The following is a 22,722-nucleotide window of genomic DNA, read 5'->3' as shown; positions in this document are numbered from 1 at the left end:
TACACAATTCCCCTTAATATGGATGGAAATAAAAGTAGACACAAAAATAACTTCTCTCCCTGGAGAATTTCAATAGTACAATAGGACTCCGGGTTCAGTATCCATAGTATCATCTGATCTCATTTGACAAAATATGTTATCTTTAGCCATTTTTCTAGGTCCTTGTGGTGATGTTATGGTAACTTCTGGTGGAAATAATCCATTTCAATACATTTTGCTGTTGCTCAGTTTTCTATTTCTACAGTAAGTTCCAGAAAATATCCTCTCTCTGAATATCAGGCTCGCTTTGTACTAGCAAAACTTTGTCCATATAATTTTTTAACCCAAATTATCACATATGTTCATCGCATTAAATTGATGACTGTGACTGAACATGAAACATTTGATAAATTGACAATGATTTTTTTAAACGTTTTAACTGTTTGAAAAAACTAAAGGGCAGGAAAATACTCTGTGAAGGGCAGTAATGAGCTGAGATAATGAAAAGGACCATAAATAACCATGACTTCCAAAATAATTTGCTTGGTGAGTGTGCGTTCAAACATACTGCCATGAGAGTAAAGGATAGAAATCTGGGCTCAATTTTGTGGCAAGTCACAGCACAGAAAAGTATAGTATCACAACTTGCCAGGAGTTACATTTAGGGGGCTTCCAGACAGAAACAAATTGCGGGTTTTAATCAAGGGCAAAACTCCTGGGACTTCAGAAGAGGTCCACATATAGACCTGTTAGTCCCAGGATTTCTGTCTCTGTCATCAACAGTTGCTTCTTCATTGTGGGATTTTGCAGCCCCCAAGATGGCTGCCATGGGACTTCTAGAAATTTTGTTTAAAAAAAAAAAGAAAAGAAAAAGATGCAAACATGTGAATCCTTGTATAAGTTTGGTTCAGGTTATATAAGATGCAGGGCCATCTGTGCAGACAGGGTGTTGTTCCTGGTTATACATGTCTGTTCTTGATTGCTCTTATTGTGAAAAGATGCATAACATTGACTGGGGGGCACAACTTTGTCCTGGCCAGAGAAAATGTGCCTTCCACACATTTCATGAAGTTTATGGCACACAAGCAATATTTGCACGTTTTACTCAACCGTCACCTTTTTTTAAGGAATCAAACTATCAGGAACAAACATCTAAAACCTGGGAACAAACCCAGATTAAAAAATCCTGTGATTTCAAAGTGCAGGGACATACAGACATTGGAAGATGCGGATTTTCAGTTTAGAACTTGCCATTTGTAGCAATTGCTTCTGCATTTACAGGGAACAGCGCCTGGCCACCCTGTTTGCTGCGGGGGCTCCTGGGATAAAGGTACTGTCTGGACAGAGTGATGTGACAAGGTCTTTATGATCACTCTGTTACTCACAACCATTAAAACTTTTGTAACTGCAAAAAAAAAAAACCTTTTCAAATTCCTTTCTGTTTCACAAGCATTTTGGCATGAGATGGGCAGAGAGAGAGAGTTCTTACAGAGGTGGCTATTCAGTGTTGTGATGGAAGACTATCTTGTGCATTGTCTTGTATTATTTTGATGTGTTTGTATTCATTTGAGGCATTGAATGTTTGCCTTTTGTTTTGTGTCTGTAAACAACCCTGAGTCCCTTTGGAGAGAGAGGGCAATCTAGAAATAAATCATCATCATCCTCATCCTCATCTGATATCAGAAGAGTGCTTCAAGATCAAAAAACATTGTATGCCTCCAGAGCATAACCACTCAAGCAAACAGGAGTGAGAATTAAAACTTTATTAGTGTATTCACATATTAGGCAAATGCAACACGCATGAAAGCTTATCTCTTAGGTTCACAAGTTCTACCAATACATTAGGCTACTGGTAAAACTACACAAATTGGTAACTGCTTTTCCAATTCTTTTAAACTGCTTGACCCATTTTGAGCCCCCACCCCCAGGCTTGATTTTTGGTATTGCTCCTATGCCCTATTTTTTCTTTATGGCATAAAAATATCCATTGCTATCATCAATTCAGTCAGCTGATTACAAAGTTTAACACTGGCCACGTTTGTTCTCAAAGCTGAAGTTGTCGTTGGGTGTACTTACAAAGTACAGTACTAGTGAAAATGAACCATTGGGGCAGGGAGAGAAGGAAAGAAAACAGACAAGACGCAATCCCGCTACTGCCACAACATCAAGAGAATGACAGACAGCTAGATCACAAGATTGTTAGTAAGATGTATACTTTTCAAGTCGTAAGAACCCTTCTATACAGTTTCCCAACCCTTACCCAACCCAGACTTAAGTGTAGAATATAATTCAAAATACGTTTGAAAGCAAGGTCCAATGTAGTGTCCCAGGGTTCACAATAACATGTACTACAGAGTCTGCCTTTTGCTGATCACACCCAGCCCAAGTAATCTCTAGAAACAACACTTCCACTTAGGATGGATGGATGGATTCTCAGGTCTAAACCATAGGAAGCAGACCTGATCAGCCCTTCAAGCCTTCACTTAAATCACACCTTTTCAGGTTTAAAACTATGTAGAAGTCACTTTTCACAGTTCATTGGGGGTGAGGGGAGGCTTTCAGAAATGTTGGTTTTCAGCTTGTGATGTATGTATCCCTCCAAGGAACCTCTATCGATAGGGAATGAAAGATAAACACAATAAAGCCTCTTTCTCAACTTTTTCAAGATCTTGTAAACTCCTCCCTAACTGCTGTATGGCATGCCCAGAGTCCTGCTGCAGTAGGTAGCAGAGGATGAAAGAAGAAGGGGGAACTACAAAAAAGAGTTTACTTGGCCTATCAATCCATCAGCATTAAGCTAACAAGCCTCATCCCTGCTACAGAAATAACTGAAGGTTTGTCTTGTCTAAGGCAGGCTTGGGCAAACGTTGGCCCTCCAGGTAGGCCCATGCCTAGTCTAAGGTTTCAAGACGCAAATATGTTTTCAGTATTTTACAGTTGTTTCACCTATACTGAGAGGAGGGCAGGAATGTTTCTCCAATGTGCCTACCTACACATTTTTGACAGACACATGCAGATTCTGTGGCACTTCTGACACAGGGCTGGCACTGAGAATTAAAAAGAATGGAATGAGGCACCCATTCCTTCTACCTAGGTATGAATCTTCCCTAGCTTCGGTTGAGTCACCACTATGGCATTGTTAGCAATGTCTAGGGCTGTCCAGACACCTTTAAATGGTACCACAGTTTTAATAAGGACAGTACGACCTTTGCCATGGCAAAGGTGGACATTTGTATCTGTGGAGACAAGGGGCTTTTTATGCACAATTATAATGCTATACCCCACTTTTAACTGCCGTTGCAATATCCCATGCATCTGCAGCTTAAGGAGAGACATTTGGGACTCTCATGCCTCCCCAAATTACAAACCCAGTAGCATGGCAGCAAATGTGCTGAACCATATGCTAGAACTGTGTACCACAACAAGGGCCTGGGAGTCAGGAGAATGCATCCTCCCACCATCTGTCCCTGATTGCTTAACAGCTTTTAAGAGACCAAGCAATATTACAACTGTGTATGTCCCCACTGGGAAATAACTCCCTACCTCGACCTCCTATTTTTAAAAATCAAGGTGCAAGGCGGGCCACAGGATCACCCATTGCAGGTAAGAGATGCCACACCCTGGACGAGCAAAGGAGGAAAATAACTTCACCAAGCAATGATCTGGTAGTGGCACAGGCCGGGAAAGGTTCCAATGTATATCATTTATTTCAAGCACATTTAAGCCTGCTCAACATCCATGGTTTTCCAGAGTTAAAACCCAGGTAACTGTTTCCTTTCCATGAAAGGGGATTTAAGGCGCAACTTAGCACACTTGGAATCACGTGTGTACTGTGGGGGGGGGGGGGGGTGGGGTTCTGCAATAGAAGTCTGTTATAGGGCAGCGGAAAGCCTGTATATATATTTATATATAAAAATATAAAAAAATATGGAGAAGCAAGAACTTGGGACTTCTTTCTATGAGATGGCTGCCTAAGTCAAAGAGCCCTGCTTATCTATCGACTGGAATTAAAACTCAGAACAGCAGGATGGTGCCATATTGGCAGGGGTGGAGGGAGTTATGACAATAATCCAACTGTCCATGTTATTGATAAACCTTTAGGACACTCAATTTATATATACCCAATAAAAACACCATTAAAGTCTTTAAAATGTCCCTCCCTCCTTCAGAAGAAGGTGCTTCTATACACTAACGTTTCATCTAGTATCAGAGTATAGGAAACAAAATCCACAAGGTGCTTTAAAATTGACGAGACCCTCAAGTGCTTTCTCTCGCTCTCTCTCTCTCCTTCTCCCTCTCTCTTTTCTCTCTCTCACAGAACGTTTTTGGATTGAAACAGTTCATGGAGACCACACACGAGTTACTACGACAGACAAGCTGTTAGGTTTAAGTCTGTTGCCTGGACTTCGTATTTAAGTCCACAGGTAATGAGAAGGAGCTTTACGACATGCTGGAGCAGCGCACTGACGGGGAGCCCATCTGAGTCAATACTTTGTCCAGCCACTGTAGAGGACCGTTCAGATGGAGCTCAATCCAACAAGGAGTGCTTGTTACCGTCTGCCGCCTGAGAAAGGAGAGAAGAAGGAAATGCACCGTGAAGGGTTAGTATACACAAGCCACGAATGATCAATCACTGCTCAGCAACTTGTCTGCTTCAGGACCATTTTGAGAAGATGGAGAAAGGTGGTGAACCAACACTGGTAATTTTAGCCCAAGATGGCCCAGCAACCAGATCCATTGCTAAAGGGGACACTTTCATCAGCTCTTTTTTTCATATCTCAGCTGATAATCAGTAACAATTCACAGGAGCTTGCAGTCACAGATATGTAGATTCCAATGTCAAACACATATAGCCAGCTCTCCATACCCATGTTGTCAGCCATCTACAGTTTGAAAACAATTTTTTCAAAAAAACAAAAACAAACCACATTTGAATTGTGAAATATTTGCTCCAATGGCTATTAGTTTCCTCTAAGATTTGGGGGTGAGATGGGGTAGAGTGGGTGATATGGCCATTTGGCCATATTTCAGGTGTTTTGTGTCCTTATTTTAATCTGCAAAGGCCTTCCTTTTGACAATACAGGACTTTTTTTTCAGGAGAAGTGACCTGAATTAGAGATGTGAAAAAGGACTGTAAAAGATTGGTAGTAAGGGGTGGGATGCCTGAAAATATTGTAAATGTCAAAGCAACTGAATTGTATTTCCTCTGTACCGGTGAAAACCAATGGGATTGCATGAGAAATTATTTTAATATGGGGTTAGACACAACAAAAACTGGATTTTTACTTGCAATTTTTAAAGGAGAATAAAAACCTCTTGGAACAAAACAATAGAACAGTAGCTCCATTTTACAGCAAAACAGTAAGAGTATATACAAATCTATCCCCACTCTCTCTTGCTGTTCGGAAACTTCCACACAGTGATGCCCTCACAGCATAGAAAAATCCTATTTCAAGTTTTTTCTGGCTATGGTACCATTTTGATACAATCAAAAGATGTTTTCAAGAGGTATCATTCAACATGACTGGAGGCCAAACTGAATTTTGTTCTTTCACAGGAACCTGTTTGAGGCAAAATCCTCCCCCTCTTCTCCTTTTTTGTGCCTGCTGATTACCTTGGCCTTGACAATATCAGCATAGGCTGTTCACACTGAACTATCAAAAGCAAACTTATCTAGGTACAAGAAAGCAACTTCATTGTGTCAGCTATGACTACAATGCTATAAACAGAGACACACAAAAAGGTGGGTGAAATAATGGTCTAAGTGAAAGATTCAAGTTTTGCTCATCTCTAAAAAGCAGCCACTAAATTCTATACCATTACTAGATATATTTTAAGGAGCTGAGTAAAGAACTAAAACAACACATATCTGATACTAAGGATACCTTGACTACTGAGATTATTTGCAGGGACAAGAAGTTATATTGTGTGAAAGTCACATCTGGTAGTGAGGAGGAGGAGAATAAGGTGTGAGATAGGTCAACATTTCTGTCAGATATCAATTTCAACAAATTCCTAGTGTGCTCAAACTTGTATCAACAGGAAGCCCTTTCTATGCCAACATAACTAAAGATGGCACAACTATCCCTTCAGTTATGAAGAACTGACTGATTGTCAAACCCAATTTAATCATAAGTAACACAGCCCTATGAAAAAAAAATTGGGTGTCTTGGTTTTTGGTCCTGTTCCTGGGGTTATTTAGGGTGCTGATTCAGAAAATTGCATTGGATCGAATGCATCAGTCTAATTTCTTAAATATGGTTTTCAATGGGTGAGCAGGCGGCAACTGGTATATTTTATTGATTGATTGATTTACTGTACTTATACCCTGCCGATCTCACCCCGAAGGGGGTCTCAGGGCGGCTTACAAACTACGGCAGCAATTAAATGCCAGATTCAAACAATAACAATAGCAATAAACACAATATTGCAAAACTGTAAGAACATATACATATTAATTATAAATAATATTTCAGATATAAGTGTTGGCTTTTGGTGTCTAAGCATGATTATGTCCTTTTTTAAGACAGACAGACAAAGGATATCTCAATGATCCAAAAGTCTCCTTTGTCTGAAGCCATACCTTGGGGCCATTTCTTCTTCTTCTTCTTCTTATTATTATTATTATTATTGTTATTAATTGTATAATACATAGAAACATACAATATTTGAAATTAACATTCAAAATACCAGTATTCTCCCCAATCCACCACCACCACAGCCCCCCCCCCCCCAAGCCTAGGAACAGTTAAGTACTTTTGCAGTTTTTATTACAATTGCTCAGTCATGAAAATAGTCTTATTTAACACCGTATATTTATCTTTCCCCTTTATTCTGTAAATGAGACCCTTCCATTTTGCTTCCCATGTCCTTCTGCTTTGACCCGTCGTATAGTAACTTTTCCTTTCACTAATATAATCTTGGAGAAGGTAATCGGCTAGATATTTATACCAAGTTTTTATATCCCATTTCTTGTGGCCCTTCCAGCCCAGGGCCACTGAGGCTTTGATTGCCTCTATCATGTGTTTTATTATTTCCTCACTTTCTTTATATTCCCCTTTACTTTCCAATTTCTGGGTGAAAAATTGAGTCTTGTTCCAGTCTATATTTATCCCTAATAGCTCCTCCATTTCCTTCCTGATTATTTCATGGAACATTTGGATTTTTTCGCATTCATTTTTGGATTTTTTTTGCATTTGCCTTGGGGCCATTTCTCAATGCGAAACAATAGCTGGAATTTGCTTCTTGATCACGCTCAGGAAGAGGTTAATGTTTTCATAAACACCCTCCTGGCTCCTCTTTAGCCTCAGCATTGCCCAAATTCCGAAGGTGCCAAAACCATGTTCCCTCCCTCTGAAATATTACAATGGCAAAGCAGATGTCGGTTCACCTGCCCAGATTGTCACTTCATATAACAAAATCATTTATATGGCATCTGTATCTCAAAAACTAGAGCTGATAGGGGGAAAACTGGTGCCATTTTAGGAATCAGCAGGTCAAATATAGGGCTAAAATTTGTGGCATCAAAATGTGTGTTGACCAGTGATAATAAAATGTGTTCTAATATCTACTTTCTGAACCGAGTCTTTCCATGTTCAATAATGCAACCCAGAGTTCCTCAAAACTTCTCTGACACTAATCATCTTATCTTTAAGGAATCCCAATGAGCTTCCACAGAGTCCTTAAGTTTCCCAGAATGCTTTGAAGCAACCTACAGCCAGGGAGTTTTGTAGTTTTTTTCCCCAAAAGGAGGCTAAACATTTGACTACATTTTGCTGATTAACTGCATGTGGGACTTATGTAGTTTGGAAGCAGGACAGCAATGCAAACCAGAGGAGGAAAAAAGGATGCAGTACCTGTATTCAGCTCCCCATCCTTTAACAAAGCTCATCCTTATGGTACACATTCGAGTTAATTGATACACTGCTTCAAAGCCCTGATTAACCGACTGAGCCAGAAGAGCAGCAAATTCCTGGTTATTAAAGATCTTCAGGTTGCAGCCTAAAAAAAAGAAACATGGTCAGGGGTCATTGATGGTTATTACTGCAATTACAGTGAACATGTGAAGTGGTCCCATTCCCTGTTCTCCTCAAGAGATTTCTCCCAGAAACTGCAGCAAGGGGGGGGGGGGGGGGTGAGTGTAAATATACTGGACCGTAATTGTTTTGGCTATATGCATCTCACCTGGTGGGATTTTGCATACAGTTGCAGGATGCCAGCCATATCTCTGATTACAATTGGGGCTCTGGACGAAGATTGCACTATCACTTAGGCACTCAGCAAAAACCTCTCCACCGATGTAATAAAGACGCACTCCTCTTCCTGGAAAAAAAATGCTAAAGCTTAAAATTTACTAGATCCAACCCACAGATTCATGCAGAAAATAGCATTGTTAAGGCATGCTCTACTTATCTGTTCTTAATCTATAATTAGGACTCTTGTATTCCTCTAGTTAATATTCTATCTGCTACTGAATTAAGTTTTCTTTTTGGAGGGCATTGCCAAGCTGGATGACATGCCCTTTATAAAGCCAAAGGTGCAATACACAAGTCAAGGTATAACAGGGAAGGTTAGTAAATGATCGTGAGGCTGTGAGTCTATACCTATGTGCCGTCTTGTCATTTCCACAGTGGCATTTCTATTAACGTTGGACAGCAAACCTAGGCAGAATCTTTCAGAGTTTGATGGATCCGTAAAGCCATCTACAGTGAGAGAAGGCTGCGACGCATGGAAGGTTTCTCCCACTCTCTGATTTAATTCATAATATGCTATTGAACACCAAAACGCAGGCTCTGAATAGGTAACTGGCTGCAAGTCTGAAGGGAAGAGAGAAATAATTCTTTTGTTAACATGACCCAAACTTCTTACTCTTTGGCAATAGTCAGCTAGTCATGGCTTTAACCTGTAAATTGTCAGGTTCTTGTCTTTAAATTGTGCTCAAACAACACTAGGTACAGATTAATGATGCGGTCTTCTTCATTCTTTTAAAAAGTTTATACATGACTGCTGTCTAAATAGACAATACACAAGATAACGTCTTCAAAAACTATACGCTCTCTCTTTCAGCTCTTTATCAACATTTCTCCCAAATCTCTTGCAAGTCCTTTAATATGAACTGAAGACACACCCTTGAATAGAATGCACAGTTTGTCTGGCTAATTGATATTCAGTACGGTACATCTTGTACCATTAGGACACACTCTTTGTGACATTTTCTCTTCAGCCACCTCAACAACACATCTTTCTTATAAGCAAAGTGTTTATATGTAATGCAATTGCCATGTAAGTTACCAGACTCAGGTTTAAAAGGCTCCCTTTTACAAACAGCGACAAGGGCCAAAAAGCACGAGAGTAAAATGATAAATGAAGTTGTTTATGTGTACTTAAACAGGTTTAGCTTTCAGGGAATTCTTTGAACACAGGTTTGGCAATGTAACTGCTAACGTTGAATACAAGGCATTAACAAGACAATTAATATAGGCTGATTCTTCAGCCCTTCTCATTCACTTCCCTGCAAATAGGCCAACAAGTCAGATCAGACAATTCTCTCTTTGTGCATTTATGCAACAGACAGATTACAACACAGTGCTGTACCCATGGGACCAGTACCTGCAATTTCCCCCATCCATATCTGTCCCCTCTAGAAATTTTCTAGGTCCCATGCTGTGCTTCCCCCAGAGTTTACCATAGAGTCATCCTGGAGGTCCGAGAAAATTTCCAAAGAGGAATACTCTCAAGGAATTTTCTAGGTCCTCCCAGGCAACCATATAATAAATTCTGCTGGAAGTAGTTCATTTCAAACTCGCTACTAACCACAGTAAAATCAAGCATATATCCTGCATTGAAACAGGGTCATACATTGCTCCATTTCCACAAGAAAGTGGCAAGTCACTGCCACTTTCTTGTAAGACTTAAGTTACACAAAAAAGACATTTACTGTTCAGATAAGGGCTGGAATAGGACTACCAGCCCCCACTTTATCATTTATAAACCAAACATTACACAGGCACCATCTTCCCAGGGCATGTGAAACATCACCTACTGCAACTCCCTTCCTGTGCTTTAGCATTTATATCCTAAGCCAGTTTTTGTATATAATACTGGGAAGGGGGCCTCCCTTACTTTGAGATTTTTGCCTGTGTTAAAAGGACTTTCTTGTACTACTACTCCTATTTTATCATCATTGGACATGCTGACAAGGGATATCAGGACTCCAACACCACCAAAAGAAACACACAGACCCCACCCCTTGTCTGTAATGTAATCCAAGCAGAGAACAAAGCATTATAGCTTACCTAAGCTGTGATTGACTGGAGAGAGCGTACTGGGAGACAGCTCTGCTGGGGATCCTGCGGAATGAACCAAGAAGGGTACTTTACCACCGAACTCACTTCAGTAATTCAGACAAATTGCAGACAGATACCTTCCTCTATATGTTTATGACATTACATTTGGTTGCTGAGCTACATCACTCAGATCCTGAGGTCAGTTTTTACAAACATATATTTCAATGTTACTAACTATACACATATATACTTTGGAAAGTGAGCCAGACTTTGCTTTTTGCCTTTTGAAGATTCCAGCAATCAAGCAGTTACAGGAGTGCCACATACATTATAAGCTGTGAGGAGAGGTAGGTAAGAAATAAAATAATAATAATAATAATAATAATAATTATTATTATTATTATTATTATTATTATTAAGACTGAGAAACATAGACTGAGACTGAGAAACATAGACTGTTTCATGCACTAAGAGGAAGAAAAAGGAGAGGCAGCAAGGCTGCTGCCAATTATGAGAACAAGAGTAAGTCAGTTTGGCTTAAAATACAACCCTACTCTTATCAGGAATAGCAAAACAAAATCCAAGGTTACAAAATCCGCACTGGGCATATATAGAATTCCACTGAAGAGACAATGAAAATGGACCTTTGCTATCTCATCATATAAGCCACTAGTAAAAATTACAAAGAACTGCCCTTTGATCTGCACACAACATAATTTAGACCTATGTCAAATTCTAAGACTTGAGCTTCCAAAAAAACCAAACACATTTACTGTAACAGTTCTGCTGTAATGCTCATTCCCTACTATGAGATATGGAAAGCTGCATCAACATGTTCAAAATAAACACATTTAATCTTTTAGTTAGTAAAAAAATATATATCAGAAAATGATAATTATATTTTCCAAACTTCAACTGTCCTGGGATTGAAGCTAGTAAAGGGTCAGATTATTACCTGTATCCATACTTTGGTTCAGCTGCTGGTCACTTGTTTCTCCATCTTCACTGATGTAGCCGGGTGGAGGTGTTTCTGTCAAGAGTGAAACGTTGTTTACAAGGCTTTCAAACATAGGATTTTTGCAGCATTGTATACAATCAAAGGACACAGAAGTTCTATTTAATGAACACTTACAGGATGATACCAGACCAATGGGAACCAACTACTTTCTAAAATGCTATTTTTATTCCATGACAAACACTAGTCACCTTAACCAATGGAAGCATCTGGGACTAGGGATTCATGCATGGAAACCTTGTGAGTTTGTTTTTGTAGGTCACTTGGTATGCAATACTGTCTAACAAGCAGTTAACCAAGGGAGAAAAATCCTACTGGGCCGTATCATATTTAGGATGCATGCCTTTAGTTTCATAGTTTGTATATTCTGAATAGCTGTCAGGTAATCTATATATGAAACTTTTAAGTAAACAAAGAAGATCTATTTATCATAATATTGAAGCATCACAAAATCAAATCACAATGGATAAATCTAAACATAATTAGAGGCACATATAAATATGCTAATTAAATGCTTGTTCAAAGGTGATGTTTCACAAATCTTCCAAAAAAGAGTTCAAATGGGTGTGCATCGTCAAATCTGACACACTGGTGTCACAATGCAGAATGCCTGAGATTTCGGCCTGGACTTTCACCATCACAACAAGAAGGGTCCACTTTGCCCATGTTTTGCCCATCTTGCACTTTCCCTGGGCTCTATCTAGGAAAGATTGCCCATTTCCTGATCCTTCCACACTCAGCACTTAATCTTTCAGCCATTGTTCTGTTTTTAAAATGTGTATTGTGATTGTAATGTTTTCCTGATGTTATTGTGTTTGTTTTAAAATCTGTATTTTTGGGCTTGTCCCCTTGTAAGCTGCCTCAAGTCCCTTTGGGGAGATGGTGGCGAGGTATAAAAATAAAGTTGTTGTTATTGTAATTGTTGTTGTTATTAAAAGGAAGGAAGATGCCTATGAAGAACTGATCTTTAAAGTATTCTGAACTCAGAGTTGGAAAATAAAATTGGCAAGCAGAATTTAATACCGGTTTATTGCTTATTTATTTAATATCTAGTGGGGGGAAAGTCTGAGCAAACTCTGCCTCGAGTTCCAAACCCAAGCTGTTAAAAGATGATCAACAGCCAAGAATTAAGTCAATTTCCAGAACTCCATTGATGGGTCAAAATTAGGACTGGTTCCACCAACAGAAATTCTCCTGATAGCTGAATACTCACAAGTATTTCCATCCTTAGCAAATCAAAGTGTTGGGAAGGCATGCCAATTTCTCATGTTGCTTGGTTTTCTCTGGCACATTGTACTAAATTACCATCAATCCTTCAAACAGCACAATACCATTTTTACAGAAGTTTGCCTTACCTGGTATGTAATTGCTCTGTGGTTCAATTCCTGCTGGAAAGTTGGTGTTTTCGGGAATGGAATGAGTATAGTCATCAAGTGGCGGAAGTTCAGTCAGAATTTCAGTATGCCGGGGCACCAGAACAGGAGGCAGAACTGAGGGGAAAACACCCCAAAACATTAGGAATACCGTAGTGCCATAAAACTAGGATCACAGCCTTCATATTCAAATTACTCTTATCCAAGGGACTAAGTGCAATCCGACACATGCACTTCAGTCAGGGGCTTATTTTTAGGCAGTCATGTGGAGGACTGCAGAGTCACAGAATCATAGAGTTGGAAGAGGCCTTATGTGCCATTGAGCTAAAAGCATAATCTCCAGCTAATTTTCCCCAGCAGATAACTTTTTAAAAAGACATCCAGAGAATGAGATTCCACGACCTCATTGTGCAACGCACTAATTCTTTCAATTGGCTACAAAGCGGTATTACTGATAAATCATTTTTTTAAATATGCAAAACAATATGGGGAATTGGTGGGGGAAGTCAAAAATATTCCCAAAAATGTGGTTATGAGACTATGATGAGTAAAAGCTTCTTTGGAAATTGAGAAGAATGCATAAAGTGCACAAGACTTTGGCTTAGATTTATCATTCTATTTTCTCTATGAAGTCTTTCAAGTAAGGCCATCATATTGGTTTCCTCTCACTTCTTCCCAGTAGCTCACACATTTTGTTTCCATTTTCAACAGGGCCCTATGAAGTTTGGCTTCAGGTTGGAAAACTCTGCCCAAGGCCACTGAGTAAACTGTATGGCTGACATCTGAACCCACATTTCTCTGATCCTAGTCACCATTCTATATAAAAGTGCCTCTAAAGTGTCAGATTGGGTCATAGGAGACTCAAGTTCAAATTCCTACTCAGCTATGAAGCTAAGCAAGTCTGCTTGGATTCCTTACTATCTCCTGGTATAACCTTCCTCAAAGGTGGTTGAGAGGATAAAACTGAGTTGTCAGGAATGAAACATGTGCGCCCTGGGCTCTTTGTACTGATGACAAGATATAAATACCCTGCACCAACACTTTTTTTTTTTGGCCTGGATGCATAAACCATGACAGCTGGAATCCATAGGGAAAGGAAAGGAACATGTGCCTTTTCCTATCCCCTGTATTCTCACCCTTCCTCTGTCGTCGCTTTGGTGGAAGAGTTCTATACAGTATCATAGTCAGAACTACCAAAAGAAGGGTGAACCAATAAGGTTGTCTTAGCAGTGAGACTAAAGAGAATGGGGCAGGGAGAGAATTCAAGCATGCATGTTGTATTCCCCTCATTTATCTGACAGTACAGTGATCTCAACAGATCTCAGTCTTAGAAATAGGAAGGCCTGGACAAAAGGACAAATTGGTTTTCCCAATTTTTCCAGGTATTGTCCTCTCTTCTGGCATGAAGTTGTGGGGCTTCTTTCAGCCCCACAAGTTCATGCCAGGACCCTCACCTCTCTGCACAGCAACCCAGCTCTCCTTCCTTCCTCTCCTTCTCTCTTGAACAGCGCACACCTTCCTCTTTTCTTTCAGTGCAGCGTGCACCTTCCTCTGCTCCTCTCTTGGCACCAGTCTTTCTTATCCATAAACACACAGCATTTTCCCCAAATGTATAGTTGAAATAAATAATGGTAATTATTGGAAGGCTATGGAAGGACATTTATATTGAAGAAGATTAGAATAATGATTTAATCAGAGTTGGAAAGTCTTATCTTAAATTGTAGTTTTATATAAATATTTAACTTACTGATGTCTCAATTAATGTAATTTTAGTGGTATCTATTTTTATTTTGAAATTTATCAGTACCTGCTGCAATTCCCACCCTTGGCTTATACGCGAGTCAGTATGTTTCCCTGTTTTTTTCTGGTAAAATTAGGTGCTTCAGCTTATATTCGGGTTGGCTTATACTCGAGTATGTACGGTAATTGCTTCAATCTTAATATCTTCAAGGACGTTTCCAAACTATACTCAGAAGTGCCAAAACAGTACTATAAATACAGCAACCCACCCCAATGTGTGGTTTTAACTTTTGCAGATTCCATTATTCGATTATTTGATTAAAATTTTATCTCTTCAAATAGGATTCTATGGTCAAATCTGCCAATCATGCTGAAAAACCTAGAGATTCCTAGAGAGAACTTCTTTTGGATAAAAAAAATTTGATTTTAAAAAAATCACCATGTTTTCACTTTTATACTCCTAAAACCATCAAATGTGCAGGGCTAACTGTAATGCATTTCAAAATCAATGTCAAAATTCAAATTCAGGTTAATTTCCACTCAAGCTCTTCAAATCTGTAACAAAGCAAGAAAAACACCCGCATGTACAGGCAATGTCTTTATGCCAACAACAGTCTGTCATCTTCCTACCTGGAGTCTCCACTCTCTGGTAATGGTAGGGGTTTACACATACTTCATCCTTTTTAAGATTAAATGCATATTCACAGTTTTCAATTGCCTTAAGTTCATGATGACTGTGAAGGTCAGGCCAGCGCCACAAACGGCAGTAAATAACATGTGGTAATCCTTTGCGGTGGGATACTTGCAGACGGCCATCAAGAGACCTAAGGGAAGGAAAAATATTCCAGAATAGTCAGAGACGTTTACAAGATAAGCTGAGATCACCAGAAATACTAGGCTTATGAAAACATTCCCCCACCAAAAAAAAGGAAAGAGATAAATTATAAGAGTTACTATAGTTCATTCATCTTCTTCCCAAATAAAAGGAGACAGTGTTATCATTAAAGCATACACTACTGTTACTGGCACTTGAATGAAAGACTCCCTCTATGATATGGTACATTAGAGACCACTGAATATCAAAATAAACAGTACATTACACCTAAATCTGCTCACCATTAATGCTAACTCTACACTAAAACAGATAATGTTATTGCTTTAAGTACATCTGCTGTACAAGACTGCACAGAAGGTTACAGCAGTCAGATAACCAAGCAATTCACACCAGCTTACAACATGAAGCTTGCATCAGACACATATCATCATGCTTGCTTTGTGGTATCATGATCAGTTTGGCATTCTTGTGCCCCTGGCTGCTACCAGTTGAAAAGTTTTGCTAGTTTTAAGATAGACTGCCTACACCTACACAAATGCGGATGGTTTATGACTCATGGAATGGGAAAGACAAGGCATCGGTACACAATGCAAGTAAAGGGTGACATGGGGGAAAAAAAACATTAAAAGCCTAGAGAAGTTGTTCTTCTAACTCTAAAATTGCATATCTAGACAACTATTCTAAGAACAGTGTGCAAACTCTTTTTAAAGACACACTTGAGAAGAGAGGTTTTTAATACTCCAATCTTGCTAAACAAATACCCGTCCATGTGGGTTGTGCCCCCCCTCCCCACCCCCACATTTTCCCCTTTTCACTAATGTGGAGAGAGGGCTCTTCCAAAGTTACAAAACATTGGCTGAGAATACTTAAGGCAAGATTAGTTTTAAAATGCTTTGCTCGCTGGAAGCATTTCCGCCAAGACCGACCCTCGAAAGCCAAACCCTCCCACCAGATCTCTACCACGAGACACAGGGCAGAATATTCACCTGGTTTGTTCAGAGAAGCTGTATAGGCCTGATGTATCCCACTGATCTATCGTATTTGGTGTACTCAGTCCCCAAATTTCAGAGCAAGTGCTGTGTATAAATTGAGAAAACAAAAACAAAAAAAGTTGATGTGAATATGGAAGCATGGTTATTCAAACTACCATGATGTAAAGACATGGGGAAATGTACAGAAAACTTCCTTTCACATAGAAGATACCGCTTTTTTAAATTAGAAAAAAACCACAAGTATCAAATGCTATATTTTCTATATGAAGGAGGCCAATAAAATGGAACATGTGATTCAAGGTAAAATGATGTTTGCAAAAAGGTGAGTAAGTTTGCTGGATTTAAGCAATCAGCATATTTGTAATATACCTTAAAACAGGCAAAACCTCCTCAAGCTGGCAGAACATAACAGTATCTAGCTTCAGGGAATATCTTCGCAAGCATGCAGAAAGTCACAGATTAAAGCCATTAGATATCAACAGATTGTTAGAACAACATTCAATAACCACGAGTGATGTAAATCTATTACTAGCTCGAACAGACAAGCTTTGTTTTTTTCTATAATCGGAAAGGCCTTCTTACGACCTCAATTGTGTTCAATCCCACACAAGAAAAAGGATACATCCATGTTTGCTGTTGACAAGTATACAGATATTGATTGAAATCCAACAGAAGTCAAGCAGCTCCGTTTAGGTTACAAGAAATGCTATCTAGTAACTCAGATGCTTTTCTTTGAGCTGCCAACCTTAGACAGCTGTTATTTGATAGAAGGTCTAGCATCCAATGCCATCAATCTAGTAATATCATCACAACAAATCTAATCCATAGCAGTGGCAGAAAACCTATACTGCAACCTTCATTGAACAATATCATTCATCATATGCGTGTGTCTCGTACACTTTGGCTGCTGAGCTTTAGCTTTTCAACTACCTGGATGAATCACTGGGCAACTAAAATTAAGCAACAATTAGGTATCTGTAAAGTACCATGAGATCAAGACATATTTGTCATTTCTTTGTCAAGGCCTCCAATAGCATTCAAACCTGCCAATACTTACCAACCTGGAGTCTGATGAAAGCTGAAGTTTACTCCATTTTGTGTTGGCGCTATCAATCTAGTTCAATTTTTCTGGATATCTGCGTATTATGAATTAACACAGCTAGGCAGGTTTAATGGCAGAAAGTGAACACAATCTTGAACTTCCCTCAGTCCAGCAAATGGTCAACAGATCATTTTCGTAACAGTTGTTTTTAAACTAGCTTTGCAAATACATCCAGGAAGAATACTCACTGAAATGCTACTAACTGTAGCCTAGTGTTGCTCACTACTTTTCAAACACCTTGGCTCCAGGAACTTGCAACCTGGTGGGCCTTACCCATTCTCTTTTCTATTCTCATCACCACCTTGAGAGATGACAGGAATTGGAATATTTGAGATCTATAGCAAACTAGTGTGCAGCATAGTCAGTGCTATATATGAGCTTATGGGAAGGGTCAGGAGAGAAAATACTAAGAAAATGTTCTGCTAAGGTTTAAAAAGATAAAAACTCACTTTTACTGTTGCAGGTAATATGTCTCAGGTAGAAGAGTATATAGACAAAAGAAGGTTCTCTAACTTTGGAAGAAGAGTTCCTAAGGCAGATTCTCGTGCGTGTGCATTAGCCATCTTGAGGCAGAGAAGCCTCATGGTGCCCCCTTCTCAAGCAAATAGTAATAAAACACTAACAATTCTTGGGGAAGTGGCCTTTTCATGCAGACAAGAAGGAAAACACCTTGAGTTACATAGATCTCAGAAAAAGAGGTGAAAACAATACAGTGGACAATGCACTACAAGTGTTGATGCTTCTTCGCTTCCAACAACAGATTCCTAGTTTAACAGGTCCCCAATCTCTCCAACTCAAAGCTGCTTCCAACTATAGCTCAATACTACAGCAAACAAGGTGGTAAGACCCAAGAGCATTCACTGTGTGAACAGAGATGGGAAGGGAGGTAAGGAAAGCTACATTTAAGGCCCCTGAGCTTTGCAGAAAAAAATAGTATCAGTCATCTGAAGCAAAAAGAGCAGGTGGAAACACTGCATACAGCTTTTCCTGCTTTGTCACTGGCATCAGATTCCTCCTCTTAGCAAGTGATTAGAAAATGGCTGTTTTCCTCATAATAAGACATAAAGAATTCGTAATGCTGACTCAAGTTCAATTTGTACCTGACTCTTGTCATATTTACAGCATTTCAGACATTGTCTCTGGAGCTGTCAGTGGAAAAAGAACCCATGCGAATTATGGATTGTCGCTCTGCAACATTCAAAGAAAACCAAATACCTAGGGGTGTCTTAAGAATACCATATTAATAATAATAATAATAATAATAATAATAATATAACAACAACAACAACACTTTATTTGTACCCCACTACCATCTCCCCAAGGGACTCGATGCGGCTTACATGAGGCCGAGCCCAAATACAACAATACACGCAATAATAACAACAATACAAGCAATTAAAATGAAAAAACATAGACAATAAGATATGCAACATTAACAATAGGACAACACACAATTAAAACTGTGGGAAGGCCAAATGTAAAATGGAAATTGAAAATTTTTCGCATGGGCAAAAAAGTTGGTAGTGGCGTTTGTGGAAAACATACAATAACCAATATTTAAGGGTTATTTAAAAATTTCACTGCCTCTCCTTTTTAAAATAATCTTTATTGAGGTTTTTACATACAAATATGCTTATAGGTAAAAAGGTAAGAAGAAGAGAAAGAAAGCATAATATATATATACATACATACATAAAATAGGGGGGAAAGGTGGGGTTAAGTGTAGAGGTGGGGAAGAAATAGAAAAGATGGGTAAAGGGAGGGGGGCAAAAAAAAAAAAAACAAAAAGAGAAGAAAAAAAAAGAAAAAGAAAAAGATTAAAATAAAAAGCCCAAAAGTAGGAGTATCTCGACCTCCTGGTGTCTTCCGAAAATCTTCTGTTCATTTTGTTTAATCTTATCTTAAAGTAGAAGATAAAAAAAAAGAATAGTTCTTTATTTTTCTTCTCTTCTAAATTTCTTTCCCCTCTTCTTTGGTTTTCATCCTTGATTTCTCCTTTCTCCTCTATATCATTGTCTCTTTCTTCTTTCCCCTTAAGTATTCGATGACGTCTTTCCAGTCTGTTTCTTTTCTTCCGGTTTCCTTGTTTTTCAGTAGTAGAAAAGTAAGTCTGTCTAAGTTACTAATGTCCAACATTTTTATTCTCCAATCATCTTCTTCTGGTATTTCTGTTTGCCTCCATTTTTTTGCATAGCACATCCTTGCAGCCGTTAAAGCCAAAAATAGTACTCTCCTTTTTAGACCCTTTCAGTAGACAGAATTTTTCTATTATGTTCAAACTTTTAACTAATACAGATACCAGTAGCCACAGTTAAGGAATCAGTAGAGAGAACATCTATAATATAAATCTGTAAGGGGCGTCGTACGGAGCCGTATAACTCCACAACCCCCCAACGAAACTGAACCAGAATTGCCATGCCCCTAGGACAACCCACTCGGTACAAACTAATGTACTCCAAATTAAAAAAAAAACACCACAACAACGACAAAAACACCGCAAAACAACTGAACATGCGCACTGGCGCAAACTCCCCGGCACGCGCGCACGCACGGCCCCTCCCCCCCTCCCCCCGCGCGGCACACACACACGTGCGCGGTGCAAACTCCCCGCCACGCGCGCACGCGCCGCCCCTCACCCCCCCCCCCGCGTGGCACACACAAAGGGGTGGGGTGAAGGGAGGGGGCGTGTCTAACCGGAGAGGGAGGGAGGAGGGAAGGAGTGAGTCACGGAGGAAAGGGGTGGGGCGAAGGGAGGAGGCGTGTCTTCAAATTCGCCCCCTCCCTTCTCCCCACCCCTTCCCTCCCTGAGTCACTCCTTCCCTCCTCCCCCCCCTCCGGAAAGACACGCCCCCTCCCTTCGCCCCACCCCTTCCCTCCCTGATTGACTCCTGGAAGGAAAGGAGTGGGGCGAAGGGAGGGGGCGTGTCTTTCCGGAGGGGGTGGGAGGAGGGAAGGAGTGACTCAGGGAGGGAAGGGGTGGGGAGAAGGGAGGAGGCGTGTCTTCAAATTCGCCCCCTCCCTTCTCCCCACCCCTTCCCTCCCTGAGTCACTCCTTCCCTCCTCCCCCCCTCCGAAAAGACACGCCCCCTCCCTTCGCCCCACCCCTTCCCTCCCTGAGTCACTCCTTCCCTCCTCCCATCCCCTCCGGAAAGACACGCCCCCTCCCTTCGCCCCACCCCTTTCCTTCCAGGAGTCAATCAGGAAGAGAAGAGGTGGGGCGAAGGGAGGGGGCGTGTCTTTCCGGAGGGGGGGGGAGGAGGGAAGGAGTGACTCAGGGAGGGAAGGGGTGGGGAGAAGGGAGGGGGCGACTTGGAAGACAACAATGATGGATCCGGACCAAAGCATTCAATACGCCCTAATATCCACACAGATGGAGTTTGAGGGAAATAGACCTTGACATTTGGGAGTTGTAGTCACTGGGATTCAGAGTTTACCAAGACTCAAAGAGCATCCTGAACCCCACCAACGACAGAATTGGGGCAAACATGCCACACTGAACCCCCATGACCAACAGAAGATACTCAAGTTTACACACAAACATAAAGAAGGGGGAGGACGGAGGGATGCCAGAGAGAGAGAGAGAGAGAGAGAGAGAGAGAGAGAGAGAGAGAAAGAGGGGAAAGGAAGGAGTGTGAGAGAGAGAAAGAGGGAAAGAGGGCGAGTGAAGGAAGGAAGAGAGGCCAGGCACAGACTTCAAAACTCTTACTAAAAGCCACAGCAACGCGTGGCAGGGCACAGCTAGTTTTTTATAAACCATTACACAACAGGTATATTTTTTTTGGTCGTGTCAGGAGCGACTTGAGAAACTGCAAGTCACTTCTGGTGTGAGAGAATTGGCCGTCTGCAAAGGACGTTGCCCAGGGGATGCCCGGATGATTTTTGATGTTTTTATCATCCTTATGGGAGGTTTCTCTCATGTCCCCGCATGAAGAGCTGGAGCTGTTAGAGGGAACTCATCCGTCTCTCCCCGGATTTGTCGGTCTTCAGTCCTGCCGGCACAGGGGTTTAACCCACTGCGCCACCGGGGGCTACAACAGGTACATAGGACTAAGGGAATGACAATTCGTATGTGGGTACAAGGAGATATATATAAATAATGGACTGATGTCCTAAAATTACAGTCAGGTATGTAGAATCAAAAAGTGCTTTATTGTGAGGCTCTTCTTCTGTCCACATTTAAAGGAGTTAATTATTCCCTCAAATATTACTTTCAATTCTTTTGATAGTAGCTACGCATTGGAAACGTGCAAGTGAGATTTATTGTTCCTGTTTGATAAAAAGGATAGGGCCCATTCCTCTTGTGGAAAAACTAATGTATCAGATAGAAGCACAAATTACTTCAATCTGGAATACATTGATTGTATATACAATATTTGAAACCATGCCAATCAAACCTCCAGAACAACATTTTAATCAATTTTATCTATATTACACCTAAAAAACAAACATAAGACCTCGTCACACTAGAGAATGAATCCACTTTAAATCTGGTTTGTGTCTCCTGCAGAATCCTGGGGTTTGTAGTTTAGAGAGGAGCCTTTAACAGCCTCACTAAACTACAAACCCTAGAATTCTGCAGGAAGCACAAACCAGATTTAAAGTGGATTCATTCTCTAGTGTGATGAGGTAAATGGAATATACTTAAGACTTTTTGGCATTAAAGTGAAATATAGAACCTGTGATCAAGCTGAATCCTGTACTATAATTTATATTTAGATTCTTGTTCTGCTGTTCATTTTCTTTCTATACGTGTATTTAACCTGGATTTTTTTCACTATTAAGTAAATGTACATTGATGTAAATGATTTTTTTTTTTTGAAAAAGGAATCAAGATTTAGCTACTGATCTACTGATCCACTTACTGCCATACACAAATTCTCTCCAGTCTGATCTTGCGTTGATCAAATCCTGGTTGAAGAACATTCTCCAGTGGTTCTCAACCTGTGGGTCCCCAGATGTTTTGGCCTTCAACTCCCAGAAATCCTAATAGCTGGTAGACTGGATGGGATTTCTGGGAGTTGTAGGCCAAAACACCTGGGGACCCACAGGTTGAGAACCACTATTCTAAACTGTAGCAAAGAACCTAAAGCAGGAGTAAAAGGAAAAAGAGGGGGAATTCTTCTACAGGATTAATATAAAGATGTTGCAGCCAATTTGGATCCTACAGTTAATCCTTATGTGCAAAATGGCCCAAGTTAGCCATGACAAAACTTTTTTTTAAAGCAATCTTCAACTCACCAAATTCTAATAAGATGTTGCAAAATCCTAAACTCTGGAGATGTAAATGGCTCCCCTGTTGATCACTCTGCTGATCTACACCCTTGTAGTCTTTTAGCAAATCCCCTGGAAGGAAAATGAAGCCATTCCACTTCATTTCTGCGTTGAATTAATATTCTGCAT

At 40.2% G+C, this 22,722-nt stretch overlaps 1 protein-coding gene across 2 annotated transcripts in view; it reads right to left on the bottom strand.

Annotated features, from left to right (window-relative positions):
* Positions 1–1,727: 1,727 nt before the first annotated feature.
* SMAD2 (SMAD family member 2) overlaps positions 1,728–22,722 on the bottom strand; it is a 73,100-nt gene continuing 52,105 nt past the window's right edge. The window contains exons 3-11 of one of the 2 annotated variants that reach the window (XM_060761228.2): positions 16,215–16,304; positions 15,024–15,217; positions 12,636–12,770; positions 11,221–11,295; positions 10,275–10,328; positions 8,583–8,795; positions 8,164–8,301; positions 7,836–7,980; positions 1,728–4,543 (exon numbers count right to left, since the gene is read on the bottom strand). In XM_060761228.2, the coding sequence (XP_060617211.1) occupies positions 4,420–4,543; positions 7,836–7,980; positions 8,164–8,301; positions 8,583–8,795; positions 10,275–10,328; positions 11,221–11,295; positions 12,636–12,770; positions 15,024–15,217; positions 16,215–16,304 (1,168 nt within the window). In that variant the 3' untranslated portion in view covers positions 1,728–4,419. The remainder of the gene's footprint in view (positions 4,544–7,835; positions 7,981–8,163; positions 8,302–8,582; positions 8,796–10,274; positions 10,329–11,220; positions 11,296–12,635; positions 12,771–15,023; positions 15,218–16,214; positions 16,305–22,722) is intronic. The other variant, XM_060761229.2, reaches the window with a different exon arrangement.

This window comes from Anolis sagrei, chromosome 2, assembly GCF_037176765.1.
Source record: "Anolis sagrei isolate rAnoSag1 chromosome 2, rAnoSag1.mat, whole genome shotgun sequence".
NCBI lineage: Eukaryota > Metazoa > Chordata > Lepidosauria > Squamata > Dactyloidae > Anolis > Anolis sagrei.
The sequence above is the reverse complement of the archived record's forward strand: the minus strand, read 5'-3'. Positions and strand labels throughout refer to the sequence as shown.